The sequence below is a fragment of the Brassica rapa genome, chromosome A09 (genome assembly GCF_000309985.2).
Source record: "Brassica rapa cultivar Chiifu-401-42 chromosome A09, CAAS_Brap_v3.01, whole genome shotgun sequence".
NCBI lineage: Eukaryota > Viridiplantae > Streptophyta > Magnoliopsida > Brassicales > Brassicaceae > Brassica > Brassica rapa.
This window is the reverse complement of record NC_024803.2, coordinates 4689592-4707338: the sequence shown is the minus strand read 5'-3', so window position 1 is coordinate 4707338 and position 17747 is coordinate 4689592. Positions and strand designations below refer to the sequence as shown.

Genomic DNA, 17747 nt, shown 5'->3' with positions numbered 1-17747 from the left:
CCACTTCATTTTCGAGGTTACCATTTGAATTATGAACTTAATTGTTAATATATAATTAGACTCTTTTTTTTAATGGGAGATGGCATGTTTTCTATAGTTTGGTCTTAAAGGGCATTGCTTAAACCGGAATGGTCTGAGAAGAAAGGTAGGTACATCCTGATAGAGCATAGCTAGTGTGGTGTGGTGCTTAATTCTGAATCTCTGATTAGTCATAAATAATGGGCCGAATTGTTTATCAAAATGGGCTTTAGAGTAGAGTATTATAAGGCCCAAAACATTACAAATAAGAAGAGAGTAAAAAAGGCATAAGCATCTCGAGCTGCGACAGAGCTAGAGAGAGAGAGATAGCGATGGGAGTGGAGAAGCAAGTCATCAGACCCGGCACCGGACCCAAACCCACTCCGGGTCAAACAGTCACCGTCCACTGTACCGGATTCGGTAACATATATCTTCTTATGGTTTAAATTTCCACATAACGGTTTTGTAATCGATCTACACAAATCTGATATAGATCATAATTAATCTGTAATTTTGTTGATTTTTTAAACAAATCTCTTGTTTAACTCACTGTAGTCGTTTTTAAGTATCTAGTGGAGAAGCCTGATGTCTAATAATAATATCAGCTTCTTGTTTGAGATTGTAACACCCTCTCTCTCTATATACGGTTTAATGATCCTTTGTGAGGTTTGTTTCAGAAACGTTATTCGTAATGTTTTTTGTTTTTGTTTGTTAGGGAAAGGTGGTGATCTATCCCAGCAGTTCTGGAGGTAAAAAGGATCCTCTCGTCATTTAAATCATTTGGTGTATAGTACAAAGGACGCTGGGCAAGAACCTTTCTCCTTCCAAATCGGTAAAGGTGATGTCATCAAAGGTAAACTCTTCCTCTGTTTCTTGCATGGTTTCATCATGTCATATCATATCTATTTGGAGTTGATATTAATTTTTGAAATGTTTTTGGCTTACAGGATGGGATGAAGGCGTTATGGGAATGCAAATTGGAGAGGTTGCTCGCTTGCGGGTACGTTAGACTCTGCTCCCCTCATCATGCAAAACAGATTTGATTCTTTACATCTTTCGTATTCCTTTTAAAGTTTTCTTGTCTCTCTTTGATACCATAGTCTTGTCTCTATTGACAGCTGTCTAGAGCTTGTTATGGGTAGAGAAACCATTCGTGTGTGGGTTTTTTAACATATTTAATTTTCCATGCTTCTCTGTTTCTGTCAGTGCTCACCGGATTACGCATATGGTGCTGGTGGGTTTCCAGCATGGGGAATCCAACCTAACTCGGTTCTTGACTTTGAAATCGAAGTACTCAGCGTGAAGTGATGATGATGATGATCTCTCTAGCTCAAAAGAAGAAAAAAACCAGTGGGAATGTTATTGATCTATAAAAAAAAGCACAGCAAAACTTTAATGCTAAGTTTTTAAGCTTTTAGCCTTTTATCTTGCTTCTGTGATTTCGTTGAAACAAAACTTTGTGATTGTCACACTTCTCAGTGTTCTTCTAAAACTCTATCCACAACTTTTTTATCATAAATAATAGACCCGTCTCTTGTTTCAACCCGAATGTATGTTTGTTTTCTTGCTGTTATTATATGAGTTCTCTTTGCTGTTGGGTCGTTGGTAAAGAAAAAGAAAGCTACTTTTACAGCAAAATAAATGTATGGAACGCCGTCTGTGGGGATCGAACCCACGGCCACGGGATTAAAAGTCACGCGCTCTACCACTGAGCTAAGACGGCTTGTTATACTAATTTAACTCTTTTTAAAAACACCAATTAATCTCTACAGAGATTAAGAGCTGCTGCAAAACAAAAACCTCCACCAGTCGCAACTCACAAGTCACCACATTTTGTTTGTAAAGAGGACAACATGGAGAACAAGATATCTACTGACAGATAAGGCTGTTGGAACTATTTTTTGAACATTATGAATAATGTATTCATATGTCAAAAAAAAAAGAAGTTTTATTTGAATGAGAAATGGAGGTCTAATGTGTGTGATTTGAAAAACTTGTATAAAGAAGCAAATACACACATTGGATATTTGAACTTGGATTTGGGTTTTTTGATTTGTTAGTTGGACTTCATGTTCATTGACTTAATCTTATAAACCAAATATATGTTGATCTTTTATATTGATAAAATATAAAAAAGAAATCCATTTTAAAGTATATTATTTTGTTTGAATTGGTCAAAACAATAATAATTTTATTCTTTAATTTCTTGGTCAAAATGTGGAATAAATTCACATAATAATGACAAGAATTAAAAACTCCATTAGTGCACTATGGAGGTTTCATTTTTGTGTTGAAAAATGAAACTTGTGCTTCTCATTATATTTCTATATAAAGGCTTGTGAGCCATTTAGAAAATACACACATTCATACAATCAAGAACATTTCTCCCACTCAGAATAGTTATGCTAGTATTTTTTATTCTTTTGAGTCTGAGAGTACATCACAGAAATAGGTTCGATAGATTCTGTTTTTCGGTGATGGTAAACAGAAACAATGCTGCAGTTGTATCTTGGGAATCTGAGCGCCATAAAACCGTCACACTACGGGGCGTTTAAAGATTTAAGGAAAGAGATTAACTATCTCGACTCTGCAATTCTTCTTTATTTTTATATTTTGGTATTGAAATTTTAGTTTATGTTCTTATTATTCTTTACAAATATCAGTTGTCCTATGGTAGTAAAATAAGGTTCCTACACTCTTAAATCTTTAAATATTGTTTATGCTTTTGCACTAACAATACTGATATTTGTTAAAAGTTATTGTTTTTTTTTAAGAACAGGTTAATCGACGGTCTCGAAACAAAATCTGGATTTGTGTTTTCTTCAACCAGCTTTTGAGATTGTGTAAAGCTTGTGTTCTTGAGCTAACATTATTTTTTGCAGGATCGGTTGAATTATTTAAAATAATTCTCCTGCACTTACGTGTTTCGGTTGTGATTTGCATGATTTATTGGTTATTAGTTTTATTCCTGTTCAGTCAATAGCAGTGATCGATCTTGTTTTCAGCACTAATGATAGTAACACTGGTTTAAGTTTTATGAAACTAGTCAACAGGTGCTGATCGTGGGTTCTAGCAATCGAACGGGAAGATAAATTGCAGGTTGTGGTGTTTGATTATTGATTATATTAAATTGCAAAATTTGATGATTTAAAAAAAATTATGTCAGTTTTTTATCATTTTCAATATGTTTTTTAAAAAGAAAAAGAGAAAAAAAAAAACTGATGTAGATTTTATATCCAACCGTTACAAATTGCAAAGGAAAAAGGTTTATTGCTTTTGGTCAAAGATATGTTTTAACTATTGATATTTAATTAGTAAAACAATATGTGGAATAAAACGTTTTTCTGGATTACTTATTGTGGAGTTGTTGTTTAAACTTTATTAGTCATATGTTTGGTATTGAGTAGTATATTAATCTGGGTTTGGTTTCTAGTGAACAAACCCATATGACAATATAGCTAAACCAAAGTGATTAATAAAATCTCGATTTTTAAGAGATCGAATGATATATATATGGAAATGGATTTAGTGAGTCGACGCCCCAAATTAAGTTTGGGAGATGTCTGCCACATATAAATCATTTGCCATAGGAAATAAAATGTTTGTTGATATTGGTCATAAACATTTATATTTCATCAATGCTTAAATGCAAGTTACAAGAAGATTGACCATGCAAAAACAATGATAATTTTCAGACCAATATGATTGAAACTGACACGTGTATTGTAGTTTATAAAGTCAATATGGTTGAAAATAATCATATATAATGGTGGTTTTGATGACACAAATAATATATTGTGTATATTTGTTAAAAAAGCAAAATATGTGTTTGGAAAAGATCCAAAACATACAAGTTAGATTTATAAATCAACTTGAAAGAACTATGAAAATAGTTGTATGTAAAATGTGAATTTCTAAGAATGAAACACATTTTTTCAAGAAAATTGTAATAATTTTTGAAATTGCTTTTAATTCATTTAAATCTAAAGGAGTTGTAGATTAATTTTCTAAACTCTTAAGAGATGTTAAATGTAATTATGCATGTTTTGAGCTATCTCAAGAAATGTGGGGGAAGCTTTGCTTACCATATAAAGTCGTTGGCAAGAGGTCATATGAATTTAGTGATAGTTATCACTTATCACAATATAATTTTTTTATTAAAAAAAAAAAAACAAGCTAGTGTCATACACTGAGTTTTGTGTATAATGGTTAATTGTATCTTGAATAAAAGATGACAAAAATCATTAGACAATTGATCTCCACTAATCTCAAGAGATTATGTTCACTATGGTGACAACCTAGGATCCTTTAATTAAAGGTGTGTCATGAGATCAAATTGTTATATCATCAAAAGGAATGGGTCGCCTGTGAATTAAGATGAGGTTTCGCGGTAACTCTACCTAACTGACTGGAGATCCCAAGAAATAGGTTCAAGGAGACAACTAAGTGAAACTAAGTCTGTCCAAAGCACTGTAAGACTTCGGTCTATACCCAGTTCCTATGATGATTAAACAGTGCTACATGTAAAGAATACAGGATAAGCATTAGCTTTTAATGATTTGTGTCCATAGCTTTGAGATATGAATGGAGTAGTACATGATACTCCTCTAAACAAAGTTAATGGCAAATCACCTTGTGAGTGTGAAATGGGGCGATTTATAGGAGAATGAAGGAAAGGCTATATTCTCCAAGTTCACTCATGATTAACCAAGACTGTTCACGGCCAAAATGAACACAATAGAGAACCTAATCTATGAAAAAATGAAGCTGTGTTTTGGCTATTGTCTAGGTTTACACCAAAGCCCGGGAGGTTCAAGACATCATGGCCACCTCCTGGCCGAGTAAATCCGATAGTTATTAACAATGACTGGTTCAAGGCTGAAAAATTGCTACCAACTCATCATGCAGTGGATTTTTTGTTTATACTCTCAAAAGTTGTTTTTATCGAGTCTTTTTGAGTCTTGTCGAGTCTTGTCTAGGTAGTCAAGTCTGTCAAGTCTATCGAGTCGTCTAGTGTCTAGAGTCATTTCTATTCATGTGGGGGATTGTTGGAACTGTTTTTTGGACAAATGGCTATGGCCAATATTCCGGTAAATTTTTCGAGCAATTTGATTGTCGAAATGACCGGATTGTGGAATCGTAGGATTCATTGTTATGAGCACTATGGTATAGTGTAATCATATATCAAAAACGAAGTTCGTTTGAATGAGAAATGAAAGTCTAAAATAGATTATTTGTAAAATATCTATATTAGAATTGTGAGGTAAGAAACCTCTTGTGTTTAAAATGGAGAAGTTATAACAAAGTTATAAAAAAACTTTATAGACACTTTGGTGTATTATAAAAAGAGATATTTGGGCTGGATCAAGTTTTGGAATTAATCAAATAAGATTAATCTTGTTAGCCCAAATTCATTTGCTAATTATTTAAATAAATAATACAAGCATATTATCTCTTGGTGTAGAGAATGATTCTCACGTTTTTGACCAAGGCTCTTCATTACTACTTGACTAAATCTTTGACCAATGTCAAGTTGATTTTGTGAATTTATTTTCGTAACATATGAAAATCAATCACCTCTTAATAGTCATTATGAAGGAATCAAAAACCACCATCTCCATTTAGTGCTCGCAGTAGCACACGTTAGACTTTATATTCTATATAAAGGTCATGCTCTTCTTATTCTCAAGATATACATCCAATACAAACAAAACCACTTTCTCCTACTTCTTTTGTTTTGTGTCTGAGAGTATAACATAGAAATAGGTTCGACAGGCTTTGGTTCTCAAGTGCTGTGAGACTAAAGATATAGGCAGTTGTATCCTGGGATTCTTAAACGTATCAAACCGGCACACTACGGGCGTTTAAAGGATTAAGGAAAGAGATCTAATCTCGACTCTGCTTCAACCTAGTTCTTTTTCAACTTTGGTATTATATTATTATATTTTTATTCATGTTATTTGTAAATTTTTTTTGCTTTACATATCAAATTTGCCTATCTAGTAAATTTGGTGCCTACAAAGGCTTGAAGATCCTCACGTGTGAAGTGGTTTAGGGTCCGTATCCTCTGCACCAGATTAGTCTGTCTGAATAATGCATGTTCATTGTTCATGTATTGTCAAAATGATTGGGTTTTGTAATGATATAACATTAGGAACATAGCATCACAGATTAGGACCAAACAAAAGCTTTTCTTTCTCTCAAAGAATCAAATCAAGAACACATAAAAGTTGTCTCAAGAAATTGAGTTCCTCCATCGTCTTGGTTTCCTAGCTGGTTGAGGATCAACACCACCAGCTTGTTCTCCTCTAACAACATCTGGACTCTCCGGTACAGTCATCTTAGTGAACTTACTTAGCTTCTTCCAACCGCTACTCCAAGCCGAAGAAGACGAAGTACTGGTCTTCACTTTTCCCGTCTTCTCAAACTGTCTTTGCATCGCTTCCATCTCATTCTGAAGCTCAACGTACTTCGTCTTCACCGTCTCTATCTCAAACTTCAACGTGTTAATATCCTTCTTAGCCGCAGCCCACCCTTCCTGTTCCTCAAAACGACACAAACTTTCATTAGCAAAAAAAAAGTAGAAGAATGTTTGTGTATGAGTCTTCTTCTTACTTGCCTGAAAAGATTGTGGTGTAGCTTCGATCAGTGTCTTACGATTTGGGATCATTGGTTGATAAGTAGTACCCATGGCTTCACCTAACGTAGTTGACTCTTTCAGTGACGTGTTGGCTAAGGCGTTACTGATCTTGACTTGCTCTGAGAAGAGGACTTGAACCACCACTCGCAATGGTAACCTCTCGTTCTGAGCTGCGTGCATGCACGCGTCCATTGATAGCTTTTGACAGTCCATCACTCTGCATAGTCGTTTTCTCTCGTGTTCCGACAATGTTGGATGCGCCTGTCGTTCAGACCAAACCAAACACGATCAAACTATCAATGAAAATGTAAAAATAAGCTACTGTACTTCAGCTCTATATGTATATATTTAACCCTGGGTTATATCCGAACCAAACCGAAATTTTTGATTTTCAGTACAGAGTTGGTTATGAGTTTGGGTTCAGAGTGGCAAGCTTTTTAAAAATCGGTTATCAATTCAGTTTAGTTCGGTTGTAGGTTAGTTTGGTTCCAAATCCCGAACCAAACTAACCGAACCTACTGAAATTTAACCAAGATTTTCTGAGTTTTTAACAAATTTAAACTGAAATTTAAATCTAATAAACCCAAAAGAAAATTGACTATCGGTTTGGTAGTAGCTTAGTTTGGTTCCAAATCCCAAACCAAACTAACCAAAAAATTGAACCAAATTAAAACCTAATCGAGGTTTTTCGAATTCTAACAAATTTAAACCAGAATTTAACTGAAACGGAAAAATGTCAAATATAAATTTGGCAGAATTTTAAAAACCAAAGTGATAACCGAACCAGTCTTTTTTATTTACTTCTGTGAGATTGAGACTAACCAAAAAACGAATTACCGTAGCAGATTTAACCGAATAAACCAAAACAACAGGCTTTTTATGTACGTACCTTGAGATATGAATCAATTGCTCTGTATAGCCCATCATCGCAAGTCCTCGCAGATTCCGGCAACGCCTCAGCCAAAACCTGAAACTTAGTCAACGGCAAGTTCCTATCTCTAGCAACTTCAGTGAGATAACCATCCACAAGCCTCGCCACTCTCATCTTCGCATTCTGACTATTATTACTATTATTACCACTGATGCTGTTCCCTCTCGGAACTCCTGCTTCGGCGTACATACCCCGCGACGGCGACATCCTACTCGGACTCGACCCTTCCGTCTGCTCCTGAACAAGAAAATGCTCCAACAACCTCTGAACAAGATCAACATCGTACATTGTCTCTCCTTTGATCAGAAGATCCTGAAGAGTCGCTTGCTCGAGCTGCATCCCCACGCGCTTCTCCAGCTCCGTGGTCAGCGCCGGAGCTACTTTAAGCATGCTGGCTGCTCTGAGAAGACGGAGGAGGAAGGTGCAAGTGACGGAGTCTTTCTGCGGAGGGATGATACTGATTAGGGACTCGACGATCATTCGCTGCTCTTTAGGGCTGGTGACGTGTCCAGCAAGGTAAGTGGTGGAGTCTTGATGGGCGTTAGGCTTTCCGGAGAGGACCATGTGGAGACCGCCTTTCCAGTTGTCGTGACCGGAGCTTCCTCCGCTGCTGTTGCTTCCGCAGCTCACGCTCATTTCGTCTCCTCCTCCGACGATGGTGGACGGTGCTGGAGCTCCTTCTTTGATCACACCCGGAAGCCATTTGCCGGCGTAGTGCATTATTGCAGCTCCGAGAAGTTCAAATCGCATACCTTTCACCTGTTTCAATCATTAGAGTTTTGTAGTCATATTATTTGAAACTGAACCGAAACCGAACCAAAAAACAGATAGTGGACCGAAAGTAACAAAACTTTGAATGGTTTTTATTTCTTTAAACCCGAAAAACCTAAGCCAAGCGGAACCGAATCGTAAACAGGACGGTACCTAAATATCTAAAATACAATTTAAAATATTAATAGTTTAGTTTTAGTATAACTATATATAAAATATAATTTATAAATTGGTATTATCCATTTTGGTTTTCAAGATTTTCCTCGGGTTTTCGTTTTATAGGTTTTTTGGCTTTAAACCCAAATCAAATCCAAATCATTTCTGGTTCAGTCATATTTTGGGTTTTATAAAAAGTTAAAAATCCGACCTGAACCCGACATTAACCGAACCAGTCTAATAAAAATATGTTTGGTTCCTAAACAGGTTCTACACACTCCAACTCGAATAAACCGGCCCAACCCGAACCCGAATGCCTAGTTGGAGGATTTAGATATGCACACCAAAGTGTTTGTGAACATTCTAGAAAGAGAAGTATCTATGTACCTTGATTGCAGTTATTACACGAACGAAGTGATCTATCCTCAAGATAGAAACATCTTCAAACCACCAGTCCGGAGGAACATGCTGGTTGTTATTATTGTTCCTACTCGGGCTACAATATAAACTTGAATCCTTTGTCTCGTTCCATTTAGGACTAGAACTCGCGAAGTTATTAGTGGTCTTTGGAGATGAAGATAGAGATGGTGACTTCCCTGTGTAAGGCCATCTAATCCCTTTAGGATTACTACAAGCCTTCCAAGCGATAGATTCACTACACCTCCTCACAATCTGAAGATTCTCAGCCCATGGTGAGAGCTTCTCACAGCTCTTTAGAACCAAGATTGAGTCTCTCCATGAAGACAAGACCACGTAGCTGAGAAACGCTTCTGTCTTGAAGATAAGATTCCCTTCTTCAAGATCTTCTGTCATCTCGAGATACTCAGCTGCGCAACGTAGACCTGATATGTTAGTTGCCGTGAGATCCACGGGAACTCCGTAGCAGAATTTGGATGCTAGCTCAAACGCTTCTGGTCCTCCAGGTAAGTCATCGAGAATGAGTATGGTCGGGTCAGGTTCGCGTGGTGACTCGTAGATCAGTCTATTCATCTTCCCGCTACGTGACAGCAAAGGATACTGAAGAAAATAAACAAAAAAATGTTAGAAAAAACATGTTAAATCCATAAAACTTTTAAGTGTAATAATATTTTTTAAAATAATAATATTGACTTTAGAGTAATAATATTGAGTCAAGAACTTGATTACCTTGTGTAGGTGAAAGTTCATGTCGCAGATTTTAACCAGAAGATCACTGGAGATGTCTGTAGCAACAAACCTAACCAAAACAAAGGTTTTATTAATGAACCCTAACTTCCTTTACAAGGAAAGATGCTGTTTAGGAGAGTGTATAGTGTTTTAAAGGTTGAGGATGTTACCAAGATTGGCCTCTAAGCTCAAACCCATCAGTCCTGACGCTGCCATGTTTGTTAGAACTCAAAACTTCATTACCATACTCTCTTCCTCCTCCTACAACCCCGGAGTCACTCTCAGATTCCCACATCATTCACAAACTCTTTGTGATGGAAGCAAGAAATGACCAAGAGAAGATACTAGAGAGAGAGAGAGAGAGAGAGAGAGAGAGGAGAAGAGTGATTTGAAACAAACAGCTCAGAGAAAAGAGAGATTGATTAGTATTTGATTATAAAGATGAAAGAGAAAGGAGATAGTATCCCCCACATGGGATGCTATGAGATTTGGAAGCTTTCTCTGTATTGTCTATTTTCTCAGAGAGAATTTAAAACCAAAGTCACTCATACATATATATCTACAGCCTGTGAAGTAATGGGCTTAAAACACTCTGCTTCTCAGTTATCATATATTATTTATTTTAACTCTTTCTACTTTTGTGTTGTAATCTTGTAAATGAGCAGTGCATCCTATCTTTTTAGATTTTACATTTAGAATTATTGAGTTCCTGACAGATGCTACATGTTTTTCAGTGAAGATATGAGTTGGTTCAGAGGAGAAAACAAAATATATGATTTGGTTTTATAAAAAATATATATGAAGTTGATAAAAAATATATATATATATATATATATATATATATATATATATATATATATATATATATATATATATATATATATATATATATATATGAAAATGCTAAAAACGGAAGGGGACAAGTTGGAGAGTGAGTGTCATTAAACTATGACAAAGCCTTGTTCCTTCTTCTTTGCCATCTCTATGTACAATGGCATTTAATTATTTCTTTCTTTCTCTGCTCATGTTTCTTCTTTGAGGCATTTTTTTTTTCTTTGAGGCTTTCATATAGTACATTTCCTTAATATTTTCTCTTGCTTTCTTTCAAGCTATTCCTCTTTCATTCTTTAATCTTAAATGTTCCAGCAATACTTTGATTTGATAGTTTGAAAGTGATTACTTACTAGAGAAAATGATGCATCATCGTAACTAGATCATACTCAAATGTATTGAATAAATCCTTGAGAACGTATGAATTTGGATATTACTTTAATGGTAGTTGGTTAATGACAAGTCAAATGGAAGCAAGAAGTTGGAGGAAAATTAAAAGAGACCATTAAAAACAAAGGATGTTCGTTCATACATAAATGGAGATAGAGAAAGAAGGAAGTGGTCCACAAGAATGTCAGCTATTGCATTATATACACACACAGATAGATGGATGAGTGTATCAATCAATTTTTTTTTTCTTTTGCGTAACAAGTTTCAATCAAATTGTTATGATCGCAGCTATGGTTTTATTTCCTATTCTTAAAATCTTTATGGCAATAGGTTGTGAATAACATTAATCTTGACTATCACTAACGAATTTATAGATTAGGTTGATTGGAACACGTTTTTATGCAACTTTTTTTTTAACAACACGTTTTTATACAACTAGTTTCGTTAATTATACTTTGGTTTTAAAGTGTATCGATCGATCGCAATGTACTAAAGGAACAGGTCTTATCCAAGAACCAATCACCTCGTGATAACTCTTACTTCCACATACATATTGGCCACATATTGATTAGATTTTCACGAGGGGTTAAAACATATGAGGTCAATATGTTTTTTATAGTATGATCTTATTACACAAATCGCATCAGATGGATTGGTGGTGGTGAAAGCCACGTGTAAAATTGTCGGATCCAATTAGACCGGATCTATTCATCTGACGGCTGTCCTTCCGTTAAAGTGTACGATAAAATCTAACGGTCAGGATCACAACCTAAAGTCATTTCCTTTGGGCTCGTAATAAGATTACTTTCCCGATTTGAACTGGCCCAATAAGTAATAAAGAGAAGAAGAATTTTTGAAACCTCTTAACGAAATAGAACGTTCCAAAGATCCTAGAAGGGTAATGGTTTTATTAGCAATCAAAGCAAAGGATGAAAATGCACATCAAAGCTTCATCTTTTCACAGTTTCACAAATCAAATGAAACTAATCAACCAAGAGTACATAACAAGTAACAACAATGTTGAAAATTTTGTAACACAAGTATTGAAAAAAATCAAATCAAGATTAAATTATAACATTAAACCAATCCAATAAAACTCCTCAGATAGATCAGAAGTCTTTCATTGCTTGCTCTTCTGTGTCTGTGTTTCTTTTCTGGTGTTTTCTTGAAGTATTATCTAATATTTATTCCCCAGTTTGGTTCGGTTCGATTCGGTTTGTTCTCCAACTTAAAACTCATGACTCGGTGGTTGCAGAATCATCAATCTTCTCTACAACATCATCACCACTGAACTTCAAACCATACATGTGACCCATCTTGGCCCTCTTCGTCTCCAAATATCTCTTATTCTCCTTTGTGATAAGACTCAAGAGAGGCACTCTCCCCACAATAGCTAATCCATATCCCTTCAAACCAACATACTTAGCCGGATTATTCGTCATCAGCTTCATCGTCCTCACTCCCAAATCCCTCAGTACCTGTGCACCAATACCATACTCTCTAGAATCAACAGGAAGTCCTAGCTCCTCGTTAGCTTCAACTGTATCCCTCCCAGCATCTTGCAGATTATAAGCTCTAAGCTTGTGTCCTAAACCAATCCCTCTTCCTTCATGTCCACGCAAGTAAACCAACACACCACGACCAGCAGACTCAATCTGCTGCATCGCAAGAGCTAGCTGGTTCCCGCAGTCACACCTTGCTGATCCAAATATGTCTCCAGTGAGACATTCTGAATGAACCCTCACTAGAATGTCTTGACCGTCACCAATCTCTCCCTGAAAAAAGTTTCAGACAAAATGAGATCTTGTTTTTAAGTCCAAAGCAACAAGAGATGTTGCTACTAACCTTAACCATTGCAATGTGCTCTATGCCGTCTAGTATAGACTTGTAGCAATAAGCTGTGAAAGGTCCCCACATTGTCGGAATCCGAGCTGCAGAAGAACGTTCCACTAGCTTATCTCTCTTCCTTCGATATCTGTTCATTAACAGAAACCATTAAGTTTAGACTCTCAGCTTCAAAGAGACACAAAGCCAACAAGCTGCTGGTCGGTCTAGTGGTAAAAGAAGTGTCTAGTAAGCACTCGGGTTCAATTCTCGTTGGGAGAAACTATTTACATTGCTTGGTTTCCGGCAAAGAGGTGGTGAAACCACTTTTTGATTACCACAAAAAAAACACAAAACCTTAAGACTTTAGAGTGGCCTAACCTGATCAAATCTGCAATGGAAACAATTTTGAGGTTGTTCTCAGCTGCGAACTCGCGGAGCTTTGGTAATCTAGCCATGGAACCATCATCATCAACAATCTCACAGAGTACTCCAACAGGTTCTAGTCCAGCTAAGACAGTAAGATCAAGAGATGCTTCAGTGTGTCCAGCTCTTCTTAAAACTCCGCCTTCTCGGTACTTGAGAGGAAAGATATGCCCTGGACGGATGAAATCTTCAGGCTTTGAGTCTCTAGATGCAAGTGACAGTATCGTTGTTGCCCTGTCACGTGCTGATACTCCTGTTGTTGTACCATGTTTTGCATCCTACAAAGCAAACAAAACACAATGTTCAAAAAATTGCTAGGCAGTAAACTATGCCTAGATTTTAACAAGTTTTTAATTTATATTAAATATATATTTTACATTTTTATAAGATATTTTAGTTTTGAGTTCTTTAACAAAAGTAATTAGACAAATTTATGGATTTGTATTACTTAATTTAACATATTTAGACTATTTAGATCAATTTAAACCGATTTAAAACGGTTTAAACCAATTTGAGTCTTATAAATCAGATTTTAAGAAAATAGTTTGAGCCAACTTCTAGCGTGCCCCAAATGTAAAATGCCAAATCTCTTATGGGCTCCTAGAGTCTCCTATACCCCTATTTCATAATTCTTTTTTTAATCAAAATCTAAACTCCCAAATCAAATCCTTCCCGGTTATCAAAACTAAACCCTAACCTCCCCCTATGGATTAGTGAACCCATGGGTAAATATTTAAATTCTATACTTTTCAAATTCAAAAAAAAATATTTTAAAATCGTTTTTAATCATATTTTGATGATTTTTTCGAAAATATAGAAAACAACGTTTTTGGATTTTTGAAATATTTTTATCAAATTGTATAAATCAAATAAAAAATATTAACGTTTTCATTTTAATTTTATGATTTTTCGTTTGACATATAAAATTAAAAGAACAAAAGGGTCCTTTTGAGATTGTGTTATGAGATATAGGGGCATGAGAGGAGATGATTCAAATAGTTTTAGCTAAAACCACTTTTTGGAACCATGACAAAACAATGAGCAACAGATTCTCCAAAACTCAGCACTAAGATGGAAGATTTTTATTGAGAGAAGAAAGACATACCACAGTGACTGTGAATGCAGTGCAGAGTTTCTCTTCGTTCTCCTTCTGATTCACCATCAGAGGAAGGTTCAACCTCTGGAGATCATCATCTTTCATACTCACACAAACAATCCCAGTTCCATGTTTGACAATAAAAGCCATAGCCTCAGGTGTAGCTAACTGAGCAGCCATTACCAAGTCTCCTTCGTTTTCTCTGTCTTCATCATCAACAACCACCACAAGCTACACACAAACATTACCAACCAAATCAATCAAAGGAAACCAAAAAAAAAAAGGTTGAAACTTTATTTTAATTAAAAAAGAAAAGAGCCAACCTTTCCTTGGCGTATGTCTTCGATGGCTTCAGGGATTGAAGAGAAGCCAGGTGTGGGTAGATCCAGCTCGTAGTCATCGTCTTCAGCTACGAAGCCATTGGGTGGTGCAGGGGATGAGGAGTCTTGGTCAACGAGAGAACCATTGGTGTTGTAAGAAGAGAGGAGATCATCTTCTCTAGAGATCACTGAAGCTTTGACTTTTGAAGTGGCTTTAATTGAGAAGGATGATGATGGGAGAGTGATACGGTGGAGCAATGTAGTAGTAGTAGAGGTTTGGCTAAGTCTGCACATGGAATCATCATCATCAATTCATCATCAAATCATTTGAGATTGGCATTAAACGTAAGGGAAGAAATAAAGCTTTAATCTTTGAGATGAGGAAGAGAGGAAGCTGACCTTGAGCGGGAGAGAGATATGGTGGAAGGAGAGGAAGACGTTAGATTGATCGAAGACATGTTTCTCTCTCTGTTCGTTGATGGAATCAAAGTAAACCCTTTTCGCAAAATCTAGAATTTGGGTTACGATCTCCGAGAAATGACGAGGCTTTATGAAGAAGGAGATGCGGAGAAGAGTGGGTTAGGTGACGATGGCGATGAGAGAAGCTTTATTCTAATGGCGGCGCGAATTGGTGAAAAAGGATAGAGAATAAAAGAATGGATATGATTCGGTGATGGGATAAGACAGAACCACCACTTTGCTTGGTTCTTGTCTTCCTCCCAACGCCGCGGTCGTCTTTTTATAGACTTTTCTTTTCAAAACAAAGAAAAGTGAATTTTGCTTAACAAAATATGTCATTTAACTCTTTTTTTTTATTAATTAGAAAATAGGAAATGAGCTAATTAAAAGTTTAAAACTACAGATTAATTAAGAAATAAGAATAATCCAAAGACAGTTAAGTCTCAAGTGGTAGTATATAAACAAATGTATTTTATAAATAACTAGTGGTTTTCCGGCGCTACGCGCCGGATTCGTATGTTTTATTTTTAAATGAATTTATAATTTATTTTGTGGTCTTAGTAAAGAAAATTTATTCAAAAATATAAAAATAAAAATATGTTGAAAGAGAAAATATTTTTTCCAATCCATTTGATAGTGGTTAGCGACCATAATATATTACTTTGTTTCAAAGTTGAGGCTAATAGAAAGGTACAAATTTCCTCATTTGTTTATCATAGTAACATAAATTGCAAACTAATCTATTTTGGTTTTCAATCTTTCAAGCAGAATTGTAAATACCACGTTTTACCTTTAAGCCAGCAAGATGCCTGAAAACTATGTACGAAGGATTTGGTATTAATATCAATGACATTGTTTTGCCCCAAGTACGACAATCTTAAAGGAATAAAGAAAAGGTTACATGGACCTTTGCCCCCAAAAAAAAAAAATTGCCCAAAAAAAAAGTTACATGGACCTGACATATGAAGGTTGTCAAGAGGAAATAAGAATACTATTCCAGGCAAGCCAAGTGCTTAATTGAAACATTATATGAAATAATTGGCACTAATATTCATAACATTATAACAATTCAATAGGGGTTTAAAATACTGCATTGCAGTTGAGAAATTAGTAAGGCTGATTTAAAAAGAAAACAAAAGAACAGAAAACATTGCAATATAGTTCAATGACAACTTATTAAACGCTGGGAATTAAAGATAAAAGAAGCAGTTGTGAAACCAGACTCCAACTTTCACTTCGATCTTCTGGAGTTCAACTATTACGTGGTTTCTTTGTAGAGGTCCACAATCTTCAACAGGGGACTCCTCGAAAGGAGCGTCATCTCTTACAGCCGGACACGGACCATTATCTTTACCCCTTTCTCATTGGAGGTCTTCAACCTGCACTTCTACTGTGATTCCAAGTGGTATTGACAGAACCAGCAGTGTGACAGAGGAAGCTAATAAGCAGGATGGGTTTCATTACAAAGGTTTACCTGCGGAGGAGAGTTTAGGACAAATGAATTCAGTTCCAAAACACTCAATGATTCGAAATTTTTGACCACTGTAAATTTTTTGGGTGAAGAGGAAGAACCCTCATCAATGTTCACCAACATGAATAAAAGGAAAAACGATGGGTCTACACATAATAAAACCTTTACAAAAATGATAAAAATACTAAATGCATAAACTCTTACCCCTAGATGCAACTTGTGATGGCCTCACACTCACCGGCAAATTAGAAAAGGGTTACTGAGGCTGGATTTAGGAAAGGACGTCCTGCAATAAGGTCAAAGATTTAGTATGTAAAACTATAAATCATATTACTAATCCAGGACATGCATACCTCCAGCCAATTTTGGATTGATATTGGTAGCTGCAATAACCCGTGGTTCCACGCCGTGGATAACCAATTTATCAAGGAGTTGCATAGCACGATTGACAAAAATACTAAGACAAACGTTTACCTCCAAAACACGTCACCAACAATATCTGCAGGCAATTAAAATGGACATTTAGACAGACTACATGAAAGATATGAATGGGGAAAATAATGAACAACCTGGCAAGTCAGTGTTTGTGTTAGCCAACAACATTGAATGATCGTAAATCCCCGAACCTGAAGAGTTCCATCGGGATCAAGCCCCTGTTCTCAGGCAACTCATGAAATTTTGTCTGCTCTGTAAAACGAATTGATACATGGGAGTCTGAAAGGCGGAAGCTTTGGTTGGTCTTCGTTACATCAAACCCACTTAGATCATACAGTCTGCATTGCTTATGTTTCTAAAAGTATTGAGCCGATGTACACTGATTCAGAGATGAATCAAGGTGGACTGCGAACCATTCCACAGAGCACGTAATCACCTTATTTCGGAATGAGTACATGTTATTAAAGCGAAATGAAGACCAAGATTTGTTACCTTTCTTTCTAGCAGTACCAGATGAAGCCCATCAACTCCCCACCTTTCTTCACATTTCGAGTTTTCCAGAACCCGAAAAGCCTCCTGACAACACTCTGCCTGCAGAACGGCTCCATATATTGGCATGAGCGACCAGCCTTGAGCTCAAATAAATGGAACTGTTGATTTACCATCCTCGGGGCTAACTTAAAACGATTTAGGGTTTTCTAATTAAGAATCGAGAGTTGGATTCTCGGTGAAGCCTCACAGAACGGCTCCATATATCGGCATGAGCGACGATGAAAACGAAGTAAAAAGCAATGAAGCAAAAGCAGTGGGGAATGATGATTGATTGCTATAAA

General features: G+C 36.2%; 3 protein-coding genes and 1 non-coding gene across 5 annotated transcripts; 1 reads left to right on the top strand and 3 right to left on the bottom strand.

Moving 5' to 3' along the window:
* The first annotated feature begins 280 nt into the window (after positions 1 to 280).
* LOC103837527 (peptidyl-prolyl cis-trans isomerase FKBP12) lies at positions 281 to 1563 on the top strand. The gene is made up of 5 exons (XM_009113884.3): positions 281 to 438; positions 734 to 767; positions 810 to 871; positions 966 to 1018; positions 1225 to 1563. The coding sequence occupies exons 1-5, from the start codon at positions 351 to 353 to the stop codon at positions 1324 to 1326; spliced, it is 339 nt and encodes a 112-aa protein (XP_009112132.1). The 5' UTR covers positions 281 to 350; the 3' UTR covers positions 1327 to 1563.
* Positions 1564 to 1669: 106 nt separating this feature from the next.
* Positions 1670 to 1741, bottom strand: TRNAK-UUU. The gene has a single exon. It is a non-coding gene; the product is annotated as a tRNA-Lys (tRNA).
* Positions 1742 to 6086: 4345 nt separating this feature from the next.
* Positions 6087 to 10458, bottom strand: LOC103837524 (root phototropism protein 3). Of its 2 annotated transcripts, none has more exons than XM_009113880.3 (6): positions 9833 to 10440; positions 9663 to 9732; positions 8904 to 9533; positions 7548 to 8348; positions 6638 to 6919; positions 6087 to 6556 (listed from the first exon to the last, which is right to left on the bottom strand). In XM_009113880.3, the coding sequence occupies exons 1-6, from the start codon at positions 9958 to 9960 to the stop codon at positions 6254 to 6256; spliced, it is 2214 nt and encodes a 737-aa protein (XP_009112128.1). In that variant the 5' UTR covers positions 9961 to 10440; the 3' UTR covers positions 6087 to 6253. The 2 variants fall into 2 exon arrangements, with proteins under 2 accessions (XP_009112128.1, XP_009112129.1); XM_009113881.3 differs by having other exon boundaries at positions 6296 to 6556; positions 6634 to 6919; positions 9833 to 10458.
* Positions 10459 to 11806: 1348 nt separating this feature from the next.
* Positions 11807 to 15298, bottom strand: LOC103837523 (bifunctional riboflavin biosynthesis protein RIBA 1, chloroplastic). The gene is made up of 6 exons (XM_009113879.3): positions 14949 to 15298; positions 14553 to 14835; positions 14239 to 14460; positions 13089 to 13411; positions 12729 to 12858; positions 11807 to 12658 (listed from the first exon to the last, which is right to left on the bottom strand). Exons 1-6 carry the CDS (start codon positions 15005 to 15007, stop codon positions 12119 to 12121), a joined length of 1557 nt encoding a protein of 518 aa, XP_009112127.1. The 5' UTR covers positions 15008 to 15298; the 3' UTR covers positions 11807 to 12118.
* Positions 15299 to 17747: the final 2449 nt, after the last annotated feature.